Source organism: Anolis sagrei, chromosome 3 (genome assembly GCF_037176765.1).
Source record: "Anolis sagrei isolate rAnoSag1 chromosome 3, rAnoSag1.mat, whole genome shotgun sequence".
In the NCBI taxonomy this organism is placed as follows: Eukaryota; Metazoa; Chordata; class Lepidosauria; order Squamata; family Dactyloidae; genus Anolis; species Anolis sagrei.
This window is the reverse complement of record NC_090023.1, coordinates 8,827,061-8,847,388: the sequence shown is the minus strand read 5'-3', so window position 1 is coordinate 8,847,388 and position 20,328 is coordinate 8,827,061. Positions and strand designations below refer to the sequence as shown.

General features: G+C 44.6%; 1 protein-coding gene across 1 annotated transcript in view; it reads left to right on the top strand.

Moving 5' to 3' along the window:
- The window catches only part of LOC132770285 (retinal guanylyl cyclase 2-like), a 69,366-nt gene that overhangs the window by 31,755 nt on the left and 17,283 nt on the right, over positions 1-20,328 (top strand). Inside the window, exons 11-15 of the mRNA XM_067466467.1 lie at positions 491-640; positions 4,335-4,483; positions 10,633-10,796; positions 13,453-13,645; positions 17,190-17,364. Coding sequence (XP_067322568.1) covers positions 491-640; positions 4,335-4,483; positions 10,633-10,796; positions 13,453-13,645; positions 17,190-17,364 — 831 coding nt within the window. The remainder of the gene's footprint in view (positions 1-490; positions 641-4,334; positions 4,484-10,632; positions 10,797-13,452; positions 13,646-17,189; positions 17,365-20,328) is intronic.

Here is a 20,328-nt window from a genome sequence, read left to right as displayed (position 1 = left end):
ACATGACCATGAACTGACAATGTTGGTTGGGCAATGTCCCCAAAATAAAATAGGACAACAACAGTATTCTGACCTGAGGAGCTTTGGAATTCTGTATGCCGGACTTGGGGAATCTCCACTTTATAGACTTATGGCCACGGCTCCATCCTATGGGATCTTCAGAGTTGTAGTTTGTTATGGCATGAAAACTCCCTGACAGAGAATTGTAAATATCTCACAAAAATGACATGCCCCAGAATTCTATAGCATTGAGCCATGGCAGTTAATGTGATGCCAAACTGCTATAATTCTACAGTGTGGATACTGTTTTAGTTCCTAAGGCCAAACCTAGCCCTTGCTAATCTGGCTTATTGGAGATGCAGGAGCAGGCTGCATGATTCCCACTTATGGAATGATACATCTGCTTCTTCAACTGTATACTAAAAGAGAGCTAGACTTCTACAATCGTCATGTAAATATAAGTCTGAAGATTTTGGCTTTTCTTTTGCAGAATTACTCTGGACAGCTCCGGAGATACTTAGAGACCTGCAGTTGTACCCCAAGGGCACCTTTAAAGGAGATGTTTACAGTTTTGCCATCATTTTGCAAGAAGTTCTCATTCGAGGCCCTCCATACTGCATGTCTGAAGTATCAGCTGAAGGTGAGCAATCATTTCTTCAGTCTTGTGGCAAGTGACCAAGGGTGCCTAGTGTTGCTACTAGGGGTTTACAACTGGCTTGTTCTAAGTAACAGGGAGGATCAGAACCTTTTCTGTTACAGCTGCCACAAGTTAATTGGGTGCGTTATCTGCTTCAGCATATAACAAGACACTAGGCTTGCAAGTTTTGAGCTTTGCATTTTGGCTTAGCTTGATGGCTCATTTTGAGCTGAAGAAACCTTTGGTTGTTGCTGGGAGCGGTTATGCAGCATCCTGAAGCTGAAGACTGAAACAGTTTGGAGTGCCAGAGAAACTGATTGTTTGTGGCAAGATATGGACATTCCACTGATAACTAAGTAGAGATACTGTATTATTTTGCTATGTGTTTGTATATTGTTGTGTAAAGAAGACTCATTGGATATATTTATTTATCATGTCATCAGCAATCAGACACTTGTATTACATTTTTAACAAAAACAAATAAACAAACAGATAACATACAAAGTTTGCAAGCTTGGTAGTTGATTAAATGTCCTTTGAGCAGTATCTGGCCCCTCGGAGTGCCTCTGGTGTTACTATAAGAAGGTCCTCCATTGTGTATGTGGCAGGGCTCAGGTTGCATTGCAGCAGGTGGTCAGTGGTTTGCTCTTCTCCACACTCGCCTGTCGTGGATTCCACTTTGTAGCCCCATTTCCTAAGGTTGGCTCTGCATCTCGTGATGCCAGAGCACAGTCTGTTCAGAGCCCTCCAAGTCACCCAGTTTTCTGTGTGCCCATGAAGGAGTCTCTCATTTGGTATCAGCCATTGATTGAGGTTCTGGGTTTTAGCCTGCCACTTTTGGACTCTTGCTTGCTGGGGTGTTCCAGAGAGTGTCTCGGATATATTATTTGTTGTATATTGGTGAGAACAATTCTTCTATTTTGTGTTGTGTTTTTGATCTACAGTGAATATTTTTGTTTCTACTTAAAGCAACAGACTCATGTGTATTTTTTTTTTAGTTTTTATCACACTGAGAGTAAAAAGGGCTGAGACATTCTGCGGGCTACTAACGCTTGTCTGACACCAAGGTGTGTCTGTTGCACTTTGCAGGATGCTGTTAAGAGCAAAGAACTCGGTTAGATTTGTTTTCAGAAGTTCCTTTTATTGCACATTTGTGTGCTTCACCTTAAAGTGGGATTAGGCTTGGAGAAAGAAGGCACAAAAACTGGAAGAAGGAAATTCAATAATTTAAGATATGCAAGTGACATTGTACTACTTTGAAAGAATGTTATAAGGAAAGAGGGAGCAGGCTTGTTTTCTGCTGCCCTGAATGCAATGGAGCCATGGGTTCAAATGACAGGAAAGGAGAACATTAGGAAGAACTTCCTGACCATACAAAGCTGTTCAACAGTGGGAGCTCTTTCTTTGGAGGCTTTTAGACAGAAGCTGGATGGCTATCTGATGGGGTGCTTTGATTGTGCTTCTCCTGGACTGGATGGCCCATGTGATCCCTTCCAAGGCTTTGATTCTATTAGCAGAAAATAGCAAAATAATTGAACCATTACAGAAAAAAGTAAAAAAGGAAAGTTCAAAGGCAGGTTTACAGTGTAACTTTAATGGTTGCATAGAAGAAGACATTTTCAACAGTGACAAATGTAAGATACTCCACTTTGGCAGAAAAAATGAAATGCAAAGATACAGAATGGGTGACGCCTGGCTCGAGAGCAGTACGTATGAAAAAGATCTTGGAGTCCTCGTGGACAACAAGTTAAACATGAGCCAACAATGTGATGTGGCGGCAAAAAAAGCCAATGGGATTTTGGCCTGCATCAATAGGAGCTGAGTGCCTAGATCTAGGGAAGTAATGCTCCCCATGCTCTATTCTGCTTTGGTTAGACCACACCTGGAATATTGTGTCCAATTCTGGGCACCACAATTCAAGAGAGATATTGACAAGCTGGAATGTGTCCAGAGGAGGGCGACTAAAATGATCAAGGGTCTAGAGAACAAGCCCTATGAGGAGCGGCTTAGGGAACTGGGCATGTTTAGCCTGAAGAAGAGAAGGCTGAGAGGAGATATGATAGCCATGTACAAATATGTGAGAGGAAGCCACAGGGAGGAGGGAGCAAGCTTGTTTTCTGCTTCCTTGGAGACTAGGACGCGGAACAATGGCTTCAAACTACAAGAGAGGAGATTCCATTTGAACATTAGGAAGAACTTCCTGACTGTGAGAGCCGTTCAGCAGAGTGTGGTGGAGGCTCCTTCATTGGAGCAGAGGCAGTGGCTGGATGGCCATTTGTCAGGGGTGATTTGAATGCAATATTCCTGCTTCTTGGCAGGGGGTTGGACTGGATGGCCCATGATGTCTCTTCCAACTCTTTGATTCTATGATTCTATGATTCATCATCATCATCATCATCATCATCATCATCATCATCTTTAATTACTTATTAATCGCCCTCCATCCGAGATGCTCCAGGTGATTTACATTGCAGAAATTTTGATAGAGTTCACTTATGTCCTGGCTGTTTGCCTCTTTTATTCAATTCACTCTGTATCTGATGAAATAGCCTGGGGCTTAGGGGTGAATCTACACTGTAGAAGGAATACAACCTGATGCCACTTGAACTATCAGGGCTCAATGCTATGGGATCCTGGGAGTAGTAGTTTTATAAGGTCTTTAAACTTCTCTGTCAAAGAGTGTTGGTGCCTCACCGAACTGCACATCCCACAATTCCATAGCATTGAGCCATGACAGTTCAAGTGGTGTCAAACTGTGGTGTCAAACTGTGGGAGTTGAAGTCCAAAACACTTGGAGAGCTGAAGTTTGCCCATGCCTGGGATAGCTCCTTTAAAGTTCAGACTAAAAGCCATAGCGAATTCCTTATTCTTCTGGAAATTATAGTCCAACATATCTGGAGGACACAAGGTTGCTGTCATTGGAGCCTGTGTTACAGGATGAGTACTGATTTGAATTCGGTTTTGCCCTAACTTAACCCCTATACCAATCTAATAAGCGTGGATGCAAACATAGAACACAAAAGCAAAATACTAAATAGAATTGTCTTTATATGCAATTGTAAGAGTTTTCATTAATTCAACAGTGTCCATGTACCCCTTTTTTTCAAAAAAAAATTATTTTATTGCAGCAGTTTCAATTGTCTTTTTAAAAAATCACATATAGATCTAACATATATAAATATTTTTTTAAAGTTTCCACAGCAATCCGTTGGCTGATTTGTCCCCTCCCCGCAACCACGTATTTAGGATGAAAGCAACCAATATTTGGGAAGACGTGAAGAGTAATGCTTGCGATTTTCCACGAACAATCTATTCTTCCAAAACCCTTTGAATTCTTATACCATGAACTTCTTAACTTTCTCCCCATTAGTCTCAAATATAGTATTTGTGAGAAATGATTTATTTCCGCATGAGCTTTCAGGGGCATCAGCCACTTCTTTAGATGCACTGAATCCTGGAATTTGACTGATATCCATGAAATCTCATGCTAAAACAGATCATTTTCAAAGGCATCTTTTGATTCCTTCATTTTGTTCTATGCTGATAACAGAACTATCACTTTGAAAACTTTTGCCATTGAGTAATCCCTCTCTGGAGGCCTGTTTCTGAGATGTGATCAAAGAAATGCATTTTTGGGACTTATTGGCGACTGAATACTTGGCAGAATAGTAGTGAATACTATCTCTATCTGATCTAGAAATTGTACGCAAGTTGCAGAAGCCCCCGCCTTTGTACCGCCCCAGCGTTCCTCCAGAAGATAACCCTCGGGAGTGTATCCAGTTGATGAAGCAATGCTGGAGTGAAGCCCCTGAACGAAGACCCACATTTGATGAGATCTTTGAACAGGTCAGGATTGTTGGGGCTGCTTTGGGGAGTCATGGGGTGCCTCTACACTGTAGAATTAATGCAGTTTGAGACCACTTCAGTTGCCATGATGTCACAAAAAAATTAATGTGCAGATTTTATAAATGTGGATTTAATATGATGTGTGGGAATGAATGGAAGAATTGAAGGATGTATGGAGCTTATAATTTTGGAAACACCAGTAAAAGACCCAAGCCTACAATGATTAACTACCTGCTTGCCGGACTGTAATTAAAAGTTGCTAATAAGAGTTGAAAAGTAAACTCTGATAAGAATTGGGACAGTGATAACACAAATGTTTACAATGTTAAGAAGGAAGTCAACATAACATCAACACCAATCAAGAAGATCAACATCTGGCCAGAAAACTGAGATGGATCCAGTATGGAAGACGTTTATCATTAATTTACAACTTGGGACTACATCAGTAGAATCTATATCTACAAATTTCCTACTGGCATCCAACGGGGAAGCAAAACTCTAAAACCCCTCCACAAAACTACCAAAATTCCCATGCCCCAAGGTACAAACTAACCCACTTAGAAATCAAAACCACACAACAACAACCACAAAAAACGGCAAAACAACTGAGCATGCGCACTGGTGCAAACTCCCCGGCACGCGCACACGCATGGCCCCTCACCACCACCACCACCGCGCGGCATTAGATCCATAGAATAGAGTTGAAAGGGACAGTCGAGAAGTAATGAGAGAAGGAGGGAAAGAGAAGGAATGAAGGAGGGAAAGGGGGAAGGAAGGAGAAAAGGAAATAAAGTTAAAGGAAACAGAAGGAAGGAGAGAAGGAACAAAAGACAGAGGGAAGGAAGGAAAGAGGGAAAGGGCGAGGGGGGGGGGCGAGAAGGGGCCCGGCTCCCCCTCCGCCTCTGCCGCCTCCTCCTCTGCTGGCAGACCCGGGAATCTCGCCCCTACCACCGCCACCGCCGCGCCTGACGTCACCGGCCCCGCAGGTTGGTTGCGGGAGAGGCGCGCCATTCCCCACAGACACGTCGCCGCCAAAAAGGGGCTTGCCAAGCAGGACGTCCCGGTGAAGGAGGCCCACAACGTCGCCTTGGCAACTGGGGTGCCCCCCCCCCGCCCGCGCACCCTGCAACCCCCACCCTGCCCCGCCAGGGAGATCCCAGAGAGGGAGAGAGAAGGGGCGCGCCAGGGGCAGGGGTTTCCTACTGCCGCTGCTTCCAGACAGGGGTCTGCCCCGCTGTCATACCGGTTGTGGGTCCACAACCTGAGTCGGGAGCAACATCACGGTTGGGAAGGGGGAGGCAGAAACAGAAGGAAGGAGGGAGGGAGGGAGGGAGGGAGGGAGGGAAGGAAGGAAGGAAGGAAGGAAGGAAGGAAGGAAGGAAGGAAGGAAGGGGAGAAAGAAACACAAGGAAAAAAGGAAGGAGGGAAGGAAAGACAGAAGAAATAAAGGAAGGAAGGAAAGAAAAAGGAAGGAAGAAAAGCAGAAAGGGAAGACTGAAATGGAAGGAAGGAAGGAAGGAAGGAAGGAAGGAAGGAAGGAAGGAAGGAAGGAAAGGACAATACATCTATCAGGCCATTGAGTTACCATCACTCATAAAAACACTGAAAAACACAGCAGACGAGACTTACAAACCCAAAAAACAAATCCACTATAATGCATGCACATAACCACATTGTTACCCTGACATTAAGTCCAGTTGTGTCCGATTTGGGGGGGGGGGTGTTGGTGCTCATCTCCATTTCTAAGCCCAACAGCCGGCGTTATCCATAGATACCTCCAAAGTCATGAGGCCTACATGGAGCACCCTTACCTTCCTGCCAGAGAGGTACCTATTGATCTACTCACATTTTCAGGTTTTCAAATTCCTAGGTTGGCAGAAGCTGGGCCTAACAGCAGGAGTTCATGCCACTCCCTGGATTCAAACCTCCAACCTTTCCGTTACCAAGTTTCACAGTTTAACCCACTGCGGGCTTCAGCATAACCACATGTGTATTTATGCATAAACACATACACACACACATATACACATATATACACACACAAAACACATACACACAGATTGGGCCACAGCAACGCGTGGCAGGGGACAGCTAGTATTCCTATAAAAGACTCAATCTAATAATGCTCAAAGTGTGACAGACAGAGATGCTGTTCACCCGCTATACTCTGCTCCATGGGAAGGAGAGAGATTTATTTATCGTGTCATCAGCAACCACTGTTTTACAATTCTAACAGAGCAAAACAAACACAGAGATTAAAATGAAAAAGAAAAAAAAAAGAAAAAAAAAACCACACAGATTTTGTAAATTTGGTATTTGGTTAAATGTCCTTTGACCAGTATCTGGCCACTTGGAGTGCCTCTGGGGTTGCCGCAAGAAGGTCCTCCATCGTGCATGTGGCAGGGCTCAGGGTGCATTGCAGCAGGTGGTCAGTGGTTTGTTCTTCTCCGCACTCGCATGCCGAGGATTCCACCCTGTAGCCCCATTTCTTAAGATTGGCTCTGCATCTCGTGGTGCCAGAGCGCAATCTGTTCAGCGCCTTCCAAGTCGCCCAGTCTTCTGAGTGCCCAGGGGGGAGTCTCTCATCTGGTATCACCCATGAATTGAGGTGCTGGGTTTGGGCCTGCCACTTTTGGACTCTCGCTTGCTGGGGTGTTCCAGCGAGTGTCTCTGTAGTTCTAAGAAAACTATGTCTTGATTTAAGTCGTTGACATGCTGGCTGATACCCAAACAGGGGATGAGCTGGAGATGTCTCTGCCTTGGTCCTTTCACTATTGGCTGCTACTTCCCGGCGGATGTCAGGTGGTGCAATACCGGCTAAGCAGTGTAATTTCTCCAGTGGTGTGGGTCGCAGACACCCCGTGATAATGCGGCATGTCTCATTAAGAGCCACATCCACTGTTTTAGTGTGATGAGATGTGTTCCACACTGGGCATGCATACTCAGCAGCAGAGTAGCATAGCGCAAGGGCAGATGTCTTCACTGTGTCTGGTTGTGATCCCCAGGTTGTGCCAGTCAGCTTTCGTATGATGTTGTTTCTAGCGCCCACTTTTTGTTTGATGTTCAGGCAGTGCTTCTTGTAGGTCAGAGCACGGTCCAAAGTGACTCCCAGGTATTTGGGTGCGCTGCAATGCTCCAGTGGGATTCCTTCCCAGGTAATCCTCAGAGCTCGGGATGCTTGTCTGTTCTTAAGGTGAAAGGCGCATGTCTGTGTTTTAGATGGATTAGGGATCAGATGGTTTTCCCTGTAATAGGCAGTAAGAGCACCTAGAGCTTCGGAGAGCTTCTGTTCTACCATCTCAAAGCTCCCTGCTTGAGCAGTAATGGCACGATCGTCAGCATAGATGAAACTCTCTGTCCCTTCTGGCAGTGGCTGGTCATTTGTGTAGATGTTGAACATGGATGGAGCAAGCACGCTCCCCTGAGGCAGGCCGTTCTTCTGTTTCCGCCATCTGCTTCTCTGGCCCTGGAACTCAACAAAAAAGCTCCTGTTTTGTAGCAGGTTTCCTATCAGGCGGGTGAGGTGGTAGTCCTTTGTGATATTATACATTTTTCTCAGGAGGAGGCGGTGGTTCACAGTATCATAGGCTGCTGACAAGTCTATGAAGACAGCTCCTGTGATCTGCTGCCTTTCAAAGCCATCTTCTATGTGCTGGGTCAGGTTCAGCACTTGCGATGTGCAGCTTTTGCCTTTTCTGAAGCCAGCTTGCTGTGGGATCAGACAGGGGTCTATATTTTCCATAATTCTATGCAAAATAAGTCTCTCCAGAACTTTGTAGAGGTGGCACAACAGGGAGATTGGTCTGTAGCTTTTTGGGTCATTGCGGTCTTTGCCTGGCTTCAAGATGGCGATGACTCTTGCTTTCCTCCAGATTTTGGGGATCTGACAGGATGCAGTGCAGTTGTTCATCAGCTCCAGCAGCCAGCGCCTTGCTTTTGGACCAAAGTTCTTGATTTGTTCCATCCGTAGATCATCCAAGCCAGCTGCTTTGCCATTCTTACATTTGTTGAGAGCCATGTCCAATTCAGTAGATGTAAAGGGTTCATGGAGGTTGTTGTTCTCAATCTCTGGTTGTCTGGCTATTGGTTTCTTTCCTACTTTGGTGGCAAGGTTGGGTTTCCCATTCTTCAAGAGTTGGTGTGCTATCTGATCTGCCTTTATGTTGGCATGGGTATTAGTTTGTGAGGGATCGTTGCTCAGCCGTCTCAGCAGCCTCCACGCCTTCTGGCTGCTCCTGCCCATGTCGACCTCTGTGATCAGCTTGATCCACTGTTCTTTCTTGGCTTCAGAGATGGAGGACACAATGCTCTGCGCTGCCTGAAGGGTCTGCTCACTGAATGGGTCTTCGTTGTGGAGCCTGTAATAGTTTTCCAACAAGGCAGCTGTTTCAGGAGTAATGCCCTGGAGGTAGTGGGTTCTGCAGCCTCTCGGTATGGAGGCCCGTGAGCAGGTTTTCACTATTTCAATAAAATGTTCGTATTCCTCAGGGACTGGTGCGACCGATGTGATCATGTCGTCTAACATGTCTGAGAATTTAGTCCAATCTGCCTTTCTGAAGTTGTATCTTCGTTTAAATCGAACTTCCTGAGGCCTTATTGTTGGGAACAGTTGGCATATTATTGGTCGGTGCTGTGTGTTTGGGATTGGTGGTCCCACTGATTTGGTGCATTGCTGTACGATGCTGTCGCTCACAAATAAGAGGTCTGGGTTATAACCTCGGTGCCATCTCCCGCTGTTGTAGGATGGTGGGAGCTTGCTATCATGGATGAGTGATAGTTTGTGCAGTTCAGACCAGGACAGGACAGCCTCTCCATTTCTGTCCTCTTGGGCATAGCCCCATACGTGGCTATGGCTGTTGAAGTCACCAATTACTACCGCCCTTTGATGCCTGTCAAAGTTCTCGGGGGAGGAGAAGCAGAAATCTTCATTTGGGGGCTTGTACACAGAGGTGATGGTGATGTTATTAAGCTCTACTGTTATAACCTCGATATTGTTTTCTTCAGTGTTGTGGGCACTGCTGACTTGGAGGCCTGGTTTGACAAAGACAGCACTTCCATACTGCGCATGTGGTCTTTCCGCTACTAGGATCATTCCTGGAACTTTGGGTCGTTTCTGTCGTTCATCCCTGTGTGTTTCTTGGACACACAGCACGTCACATTTCTTATCTCGACACAGTTCATAGAGCAGTTGTTCTTTGGCAGCTGACATGCCTTCAATGTTGATTGCGATTATTGTCATGGTTGGTCCTGAAAAGGACCGTTGGTTGTTTTGCTTCCTTGTTTGCATGCTTCAAGTCGTCACCGGTTGCTTCTGGGTTGAGAGAATCGGCCGTCTACGAAGACGTTGCCCAGGGGACGCCCGGATGTCTTGCAATCCTGCGAGGAGGCTTCTCTCATGTCCCCCAGGAGAGAGATAGTGTACCTATGGATAGTGGCAGATTTGCAAGGGAGCAGTCTGGCCACTTTGGCCTTCCTTCTTAAGGGAAGAGGAAGAAGTGCTTCTGGAGTCTTAGATTTTGTGAGGGAGTCAGGTTCTGCTGTATGGAAAAACAGAGATCTGGTCCTTTGCATCATTCTTAGGGAAAGAAGTTTGTGCATTTCAGCCTTTTGAACTTTTGGCGCTATGGAACTATGCATTGACAGGCTGCAGGAAAGCAGGGTCTGGACTAACAGGTGCTTCTCCAAGGAGGGAGAATATTTGGGTGCATGAGGATGAATGCATGTACATGTGTGTGAATGTTGAATGAAAATGTAATTCTCCTTTGTTTGTTTGTTAGCCATGTAATTTTAAATCTAATGTAGTTGCATAGAATCTGTATGTCTCCTTAAATCATTTCATATAGGGCTTCATTTCCAGAACTTTAATCATCTTCATTGTACTTCTCTGGACACCTTCCAGTTTGTTGATATCCTTCTTAAACCTTAGAGCCCAGAACTGGTCATAAGATCCAGTGAGATCTGACAGTACTAATATTCTCTTCTAGAACATGGCCATATAGCCCGAAAAACCTACAACTACCATATAGTCTCTTTTGTTCTGAATGGATTTGGCTTCTTGTTCTTTAAAATTAAAACTAAAACTCCATCAATACGGGTAGCCACGAGCAGCCACTGCTAACCATGACTTCTTGATTCTTCTTGCTCCCCAGTTCAAAGCCATCAACAAGGGCAAAAGGACCAATATCATTGACTCCATGCTGCGGATGTTGGAGCAGTACTCCAGCAACCTGGAAGAATTAATCCGGGAGCGGACCGAGGAGCTGGAGATGGAAAAGCAGAAGACAGAACAGCTGCTGACCCAAATGCTTCCTGTGTAAGGACAATTGTGAAAATAGTGACCCTGGTTGATGCCCCCTTTGCCCTAAAGAGCTTCCAAGTGCATAAAAAACTGCCATGCGCTGTGAGCAGCCACAACCTGATACTTCCCATGTCAGTGGGACAATGTATCCAAGCCAGATTTCAGTCAGAACTTTATGGGAGTTGTCCAAAGTTTTAAAAAAGCCAGTAATTGGTAAACTAGGATTCTAGGAGACTCAAGTTGGAATCTCTGCTCAGCCATGGAAGAGCACTGGGTGCCCTTGAATAAATCATGCTTTCTCAGCCTCAGAGGAAAGCTATGGTAACCCACGCCATGAATAAATCTTGTCAAAAAACTCAGTGATAGGGCATCCTAGAGTTATAAAGTGGAAGGGACTTGAAGGTGCACAACAACAACAACAAGGTACCAAACCCTGCCTCCAAAACAGGTTTGGTGTTACACCCTGGCCTTGATTCACCTTTGCATCACACAAGAGTCCAGTATTACTAACTAAACTGTTTATTGAAGAAAGCAAATATAAAAAGGCAAAGGGCAATTCAAAAAGCATTGTCCCAAAAAGCAATAGGAAAAAGGGCTATTAAAAGGCAATAGTCAGAGTTCTGTTCCAAAACGGACAAGGTACATGGAAAAACAGAAGTCAAAACATAAACATAAATCCATAATCAGGAACACAGAAACTTCTTCCAAAACATGAATCCATGAACATGATCACAAAACTTTCCCAAAGAACTTAAACATAGACTCGAATGTGAAACAAGACCAAGGCGTACACTTTAATGTAGCATTGCCTGTTCTGACCCTTTTAGTAAATAATCATTTAATTTAAGGTCCACAGAGCCATGAAGTCATGGCTTTGACATCTTATTATTATTATTATTATTATTATTATTATTATTATTATTAAACTTTATTTGTACCCCGCTAGCATCTCCCGAAGGACTCGATGCGGCTTACACAGGCCAAGGCCTCAATACACAATGTAACAATACAAAACCTAAGGCAAATTAAAAACAATTAAAGCAATATAAACAACAAGCAATAAACAATACACTAAGACACAATAAAACTGGGCCGGGCCAGAGTAATTAAAAGTGCTGATGTGACAGGTGGTATATAAGGCTTATAGGGCAAGTTTCAGTGTGCGGTGTGCAGCAATCTTAGTTCTAATAAATTGCTTATGGGACTTGGTATTGGAGATTTCCTATTCTGAGAAGGCACATCGGAACAGCCAGGTCTTCAAGTGCTTTATAAAGACTGCCAGTGTAGGGGACTGTCTAAGATCTTGGGGGCCACCACAGTTGGGGGGCCACCACAGAAAAGGCCCTGTCTCGTGTTCCCACCAACGCGCTTGCGACGCAGGCGGGATCACGAGCAGGGCCTCTCCAGATGACCGAAGTGAACGCGTGAGTTCGTAGACGGAGATGCGGTCACGCAGGTAGGATGGTCCCATCTGCTCTGTTACTTCAACGATTTCTCACTCTGTTGTTTCAAGAATTTTTTACAGAGTCTCTGTGATTTCTCATGGAGTCTCTGTGACCTCCATAATGTGGCTCCCTTCTCCCGGAGATCAAGCCTCAAACTCCTACTGACCTCAAGTGTGTTCCCAGGGGAAAGATCTCTGCCATCCAGCTCCTTATCTTCCATTGCCAAGGACCGACTAGAGGAAAGGTTCTCCCTATCTTCTGATGCCACAGCATCTCCCTCTCCACTCTACTCTGAAGCCTTTTCTCTCTCACCAGACACAGGCCCATCCTTCCAGGCAGAAGCGTGATCTAAAATCCCCTCATTTCCAACATTGGAAAGCCCATCAGTCCTCACAGTCTCGGATAGAACAATCCCCTCACCTTCAGCCTCTGGCTGAACTACAACATTTGGTATAGAACAGGTGTGGACAAACTTTGGCCCTCCAAGTGTTTTGGATTTCAACTCCCACACTCCTACCGGCTGTTAGGAATTGTGGGAGTTGAAGTCCAAAACACCTGGAGGACCAAAGATTGCCCATGCCTGGTATAGTATAATTACTGTAAAGTTCAGGCTAAAACTCCCTGTTGAAAACTATTAACCATTCCTGAGAATGAGACTGAAATGGAAAATGTTGCTTACAGCAACATATGGAAAGAATATTAAAAATATTGAAAAATGAATTGAAATATTTATTTTTTTTAGTATGGAAAATATTTCTGGACTGATGAGAATATTCGCAATCCAAGACTTATTCAGTGCAAAATACATGTATGGTTGTTTTGTACAGAAATCTAAAAAATATTATTTCAATTTATTTTTCAAATTTTTTTTAATATTCTTTCCATATATTGCAGGAAACAGCAGGGCCCAGAGATGTATGCAGATGTTCTTTCTAGGAAGACATGTTCTCTTGGTGCCCCAGCACAGCTATATAGTCTACAGTATTGTTTAATATATAGTATGTGTAAGTAGCAAGTATCCAGAACAGCTTTTCAGCCGCATTCCATTGAGAGGTTAAGGCACAACTGTACATGGGTTTTCCCCATCTATTTTATCCTTGTGAAGTATATCAAAGGTAGGAACTGATCTGAGTTGGCTCAAAGGACCTTGACAAATGTTCCCAGTGCAGCCTCAGAAAGCTGTTCAGTATCAGATCACCTGAACTAAGGTTCCTGCATCATTTCAGGTCTGTGGCAGAGACATTGAAAATGGGGGGCACCGTTGAGCCAGAGTATTTTGATGAAGTCACCATCTACTTCAGTGACATCATTGGCTTCACGGCCATCTCTGCCCTGAGTGAACCCATTCAGATTGTGGACCTTCTCAATGACCTCTACACACTCTTCGATGCCATCATTGGCCATCATGATGTTTACAAGGTAAGGCTTGGGCCAGTCGTTGGAAACGTTAAAATTGAGGGAGGTAGAGCTCCCACATTTCTTTCAGCCAATATTGTACTTCAAAGGATTGCAAATGACAGATATTGGGAAAGACTAATCTTTGCTTGATAATAACGGCTATGGATGTACTGTCTCACCAGATCTGAGATGGCTTTCTATATTCCTAGTCTATTGCTGTTTTAATGCCAATGTTAAGTTAGGGCTCTGGTTCCAGATAGACTATTGAAGGGAATGAGAAGTTATTGAAACATTCTACTAAAGCACTCTAGGCCTACATTCTGAATCTGGCTCTCCATGCCATTGTATATGGCCTTCTAGATGCTGGACTACTGTGTTCCTCATCATTAGACATTATGACTAGAGCTGGTGGGAGTTGTGATACAGGAACATCTGGAAGGCTGAGGCTTCCCTTGCTTAGACAGGAGTGAGGTTTGAGTTTAGATACAAGGCTTGTGAATATGGTGTTAGACTTTAAAATTCTCTCTAACTTTCCCTCAACCCAAGTGCTGTTGGGTTGTAATTCCCATTATCCCCAGTCTGCATGGCAGATAATAAAAGTGATATGAGTTGTCCTTCAATAACATCTAAAAACTAAAGAGCATTGACAGCTATGTAAAGTGGGTTGTTGTAGGTTTTTTCGGGCTATATGGCCATGGTCTAGAGGCATTCTCTCCTGATGTTTTGCCTGCATCTATGGCAAGCATCCTCAGAGGTAGTGAGGTGAGTATGCTTGCCATAGATGCAGGCGAAACGTCAGGAGAGAATGCCTCTAAACCATGGCCATATAGCCCGAAAAAAACCTACAACAACCCAGTGATTCCGGCCATGAAAGCCTTCAACAATACAACTATGTAAAGAATTATAGTTGGCCCTCAATATCCATGGATTCTCCATCCATGGAGTCAAGAACCGTTTGAAGGCAACCATAAGGTCAATGTGGCCCCCGATTAAAATGGATTTGACACCTTTGTACCAAGGTTTCTGTTGATCTTGTAAAATGTCTTTAAATTTAAAGTCAACATGAGTTTCTCAAAAACAAGAAATGCCAAATGAACCTCTCCTCTTTTTTGATAGAGTTACAAGCTCAGTAGATGAAGGGTATGCTATGAATATAGTATAACTTGGTTTCCGTAAAGCCTTTGACATGGTTCCCCGTGACATTCTCATAAAGAAGCTCATAAAATGTGGGCTGAACAATGCTACTGTTAAGTGGATCAGGAATTGGTTGACTTGTCTAGCCCAAAGGGTTCCTCCCAATGGTTCCTCTTTCTTCATCTTGGAGAGAAGGAACCAGTGGAAAGGGCACATTTGGGTTCTGTCCTGGACCATTCAGGGCTATTCAATATCTTTATCAATGATTTGGATGATGGAATAGAAGGCATGCTGATCAAATTGGCATATGGGACCAAATTAGGAGAAAGAGCTAAGATCCCAGAGGACAGGATCAGAATCCAAAATGACCATCACAGATTAGAGAGCTGGGCTCAAACTAAGAAAATGTGCAATACTATACTTTGGCAATAAAAAATAAATGCACAGATATGGGATGGGTGACACCTGGCCTGACAGCAGTTCATGTGAAAGGACTCTTAGTAGACCTCAAGCTGAATATGAGTTGAGAGTTTGATGCAGCAGTTTAAAAAGCCAACACAATTCTGGGCTGCATCAAGTGGAATCTAGTGTCCAGATCAAGGGAAATCACAGTCCCACTCCATTCTGCTTTGGTCAGATCTCACCTGGGATTATCCAGTGTCCAGTTATGGGCACCGCAATTCAAGAAAGACATTTACAAGATTTTTTTTGTTGTGTCAGGAGTGATTGCAAGTTGCTCCTGGTGTGAGAGAATTGGCTGTCTGCAAGGACGTGCCCAGGAGACGCCTGGATGATTTTGATGTTTTATCATCCTTGTGGGAGGCTTCTCTCATGTCCCCGCATGAGGAGCTGGAGCTGATAGAGGGAGCTCATCCGCCTCTCCCCAGAGTCGAACCTGTGACCTGTTGGTCTTCAGTCCTGCTGACACAGGGGTTTAACCCACTGCGCCACCGGGGGCTCCTATTGACAAGATGAAAGGTGTCCAAAGGAAAGTGAACACAATGGTGAAAGGTTTTACAAAGCAGAATAGGATGGGACTGTTACTTTTTACTGTCTAGACCAGTGGTTCCCAACCTGTAGGTCATCAGCCCATTGGTGGACTGTGAGACCTAAAATAAGCTCCACGGCTCTAGATTATTAGATATGGTTTTTTGTGGGCAAGCAGATGGTGACCACTGGATGGCATATGTTCTGTATCAGAAACTAAAGCTGATGTCTAGCCAACGTAATTTTCTGAATCAGCACCTCAAATAAGCAAACCGAATCTAAAGTTGACCAAAAACTAATGTGTAACCCTTTTGGTACTAATGTTGGAGAGTGATACCTGGTCAAAAAAAGATTGGGAAGCATTGATCTAAACACTAGAGGCAACCTACAATTGCACTGACCTTTTTAGCTGCCACATCACACTGTTGACTCATTTCTGAAAAGCGTTACATCTGTTTCATCATCATGCTGATAAAGATATTACATTGTATTTTCGAAGGCTTTCATGGCTGGAATCACTGGGTTTTACACACATGGAACTATATGAAGGTTGTATGATGCACTTGATTAGTGGACCAGGATGATTCATATTATAATGTGCAACAGCAGGCACACATGCACCTTCGTGCAAATGCCCAGCAATGTAACATCCTGGGTTGTTGTAAGTTTGTTCGGGCTATATGGCCAGGTTCTAGAGGTTCTGACATTTCACCTGCATCTATGGCAAGCATCCTCAGAGGTTGTGAGAGGTTCTCGCAACCTCTGAGGATGCTTGCCATGGATGCAGGCAAGACGTCAGGAGAGAATGCTTCTAGAACATGGCCATACAGCCCAAAAAAACCTACAACAACCCATTTTGCTGTTCATTCGTTCAGTCATTTCTGACTCTTTGTGACCTCATGGTCACACGCCAGAGCTCCTTGTCAGCCGTCACCACCCCCAGCTCCTTCAAGGTCAATCCAGTCACTTCAAGGATCCCATCCATCCATCTTGCCCTTGGTTGGCCCCTCTTCCTTTTTCCTTCCATTTTCCCCAGCATAATTGTCTTCTCTAAGCTTTCCTGTCTTCTAATCATGTGGCCAAAGTACTTCTCACAACCTCTGAGAGGTTGCTTGCCATAGATGCAGGCAAAACATCAGGAGAGAACGCCTCTAGAACATGGCCATATAGCCCGAAAAAACTTACAACAACTCAGGATGTTACATTGCTGGGCATTTGCACGAAGGTGCATGTGTGCCTCTTGTTGCACATTATAATATGAATAATCCTGGTCCACTAATCAAGTGCATCATATAACCTTCATATAGTCCCTTGTGTGTAAAGATTTGCTCCATCTTCTCATGGTAGTCTCTTGGTTTACAGTTTTGAGATTTGAAGAATTCCAGGTCTCCATGCCTCCTACTTAGTTTGTCCTTTGGAAAACCCTATTACCTTCAATTTCCAGGTAGAAACCATTGGGGATGCTTATATGGTTGCTTCTGGACTTCCAAAGCGCAACGGGCAAAGGCACGCTGCTGAAATTGCCAACATGGCCCTGGATATCCTCAGCTCTGTGGGATCGTTTAAGGTGAAACACCTCCCCGGGGTGCCCATCAGGATCCGGATGGGGCTCCACTCAGGTAACAATGGAGATTTTTTTTCCTGCTTTCCTATAATATAAAATCTCACAAGGAATTGCCTGTCTTTAAGAAATCAAAGTAGATCTAATAACTTTTCCATTATGCATTGCCTCTCATTGTTGGCCAAACAACATTTATTTATTTATTTACTTTATTTTTATACCACTTTTCTCAGCCCTCAGGCGACTCAAAGTGCTCCATCTCCATCAAATACTGAGATATCAGAATAAATATTGGTTTGCACATTTGGGACACAGTTTTCTGCTTCAGGTTCAGGACTGTTGCAAAAGTGGCTCTGTGTGTGGTTCTCATCTCCATTTCTAAGCCATAGAGCCTGCATTGTCTCTAGACACCTCCTAGGTCATGTGGCTGGCATGACTGCATTGTGTCTTTTATCTTCCCTCCGAGGTGGTACTGCGAGCGCAGCATTTTTTCGAATGAAGCAGAGAGTGTTTGAGGACCGGGACATACGTAGGGATACCAAGGTGCTTGTTTATAGAGCTATTGTCCTCCCAACCCTGCTCTATGCCTGTGAGACGTGGACTGTCTACAGACGTCACATGCAACTCCTGGAACGATTCCATCAGCGCTGCCTCTGGAAAATCCTGCAAATCTCTTGGGAAGACAAGCGGACAAATGTCAGCATGTTTGAAGAAGCAAAGACCACCAGCATTGAAGCGATGGTCCTCTGCCACCAACTCCACTGGACCGGCCACGTTGTCCGGATGCCCAATCACCGTCTCCTAAAACAGTTGCTCTACTCCGAATTCAAGAATGGAAAACTGAATGTTGGTGGACAGGAAAAGAGATTTAAAGATGGGCTCAAAGCCAACCTTAAAAACTCTGGCATAGACACTGAGAACGTGGAAGCCCTGGCCCTTGACCGCTCCAGCTGAGGGTCAGCTGTGACCAGCAGTGCTGCAGAATTTGAAGAGGCACGAATGGAGGGTGTAAGGGAGAAGCGTGCCAAGAGAAAGGTGTGACAAGCCAACCCCAACCGAGACCGCCTTCCACCTGGAAACCAATGCCCTCACTGTGGAAGAAGATGCAGGTCAAGAATAGGGCTCCACAGTCACCTACGGACCCACAAGAATATTTGAAATTCTCAGAAAACGAGGGATCGCCTAAGTAAGTACTCACATTTGAATGTTTTCAAACTGCTAAGTTGGCAGGAGCTGGGGCTAACAGTGGAAGCTCACCCCGTCCTGCAGATTTGAACCGTCAACCTTCTGGTCAGCAAGTTCAGCAGCTCAACTGTTTAACCTGTTGTGCCACCGTGGCCCAATTGTATTCTCAAGCTGCAGAATGCACTGGGAAAAGATAGGACCCTCAAAGTGATACCAGCCTTGTCCCATCTAATGCTTTTTAGATGTTATGGACTCCAAACTCTATCATCATGACTTCCTTGTTGGTGGAGCAGCGCATCTGCTTTAAGTTTCTCTGAAGAGGTTATCAGTGGTGCTACTGGGTTCCCTCTTTTCCATTTTATTCCACAGATTTGGGGTTTGTTTTAGGAGGTGGAGAGGAAGATTGGCAGCTTGGTTGCTCATCTCCTTGGCTTGCGGTTTCCTCTTGCCAAGAAAAGCAGCTGAGTTCAGAGGTATCCAAGTTGGACCTGAGCAGGAAGGGAGAGGCAGCGCTGAGGGAGAATTAGATTTATTTCCAGCAAGAGAGACCTGAATGGGTTTGTTTGTCCAGACCCCAAGGGTTTGGCAGGCATCCACTCAATGTGGCCCCAAGATCTCATCCTCCGTCCCTCTGGAATCCTTGATGGTTGTTGCAGCAGATTGGTGATCATGCCTCATTAACCTACCCAGGTCTTTTGGAAAGCAGCCACTGGAGAAGACAATCAGCCAACTCACTAAAAAAGTACTCCTAAAATGGGAGGAGGTTGTGTTTCTGTTTTATTATGTTTTATGTGTGTTTTGAAACTTCTTGTAACTTGTTTTTGAAACTTGGCCTGCATCAATAGGAGCCTAGTGTCTAGATCTAGGGAAGTCATGCTACCCCTCTATTCTTTTCTGTTTTGGTTAGACCACATCTGGAATATTGTGTCCAATTCTGGGCACCACAATTCAAGAGAGATATTGACAAGCTGGAATGTGTCCAGAGGAGGGCGAATAAAATGATCAAGGGTCTGGAGAACAAGCCCTATGAGGAGTGGCTTAGGGAACTGGGCATGTTTAGCCTGAAGAAGAGAAGGCTGAGAGGAGATATGATAGCCATGTATAAATATGTGAGAGGAAGCCACAGGGAGGAGGGAGCAACCTTGTTTTCTGCTTCCCTGGAGACTAGGACGCAATGGAACAATGGCTTCAAACTACAAGAGAGGAGATTCCATCTGAACATTAGGAAGAACTTCCTGACTGTGAGAGCCGTTCAGCAGTGGAACTCTCTGCCCTGGAGTGTGGTGGAGGCTCCTTCTTTGGAAGCTTTTAAACAGAGGCTGGATGGCCATCTGTCAGGGGTGATTTGAATGCAATATTCCTGCTTCTTGGCAGAATGAGGTTGGACTGGATGGCCCATGAGGTCTCTTCCAACTCTTTGATTCTATGATTCTATGATTCTATGACTTGAGTTTCTTTTGGAAACAGGAGACTAGTTTAATTAGTTTTTCATTGGTATAGTAAGTCCTTGGTATTCACTGGGTTTGGTTCCAGGACATCTCCTTGGATACATAAATCCATGGACACTCAAGTCTTATTACAGATGATGGTAGAAGAAGGAGAAGTAGAAGATGACGATAATATATATTTTTTCCATGTCAGGAGTGACTTGAGAAACTGTAAGTCGCTTCTGATGTGGGAGAATTGGCTGTCTGCAAGGACGTTGACCAGGGGACACCTGGATGTTTTGATGTTTTATCATCCTTGTGGGAAACTCCTCTCAAACTACAAGAAAGGAGATTCCATCTGAACATTAGGAAGACCTTCCTGACTGTGAGGGTTGTTCAGCAGTGGAACT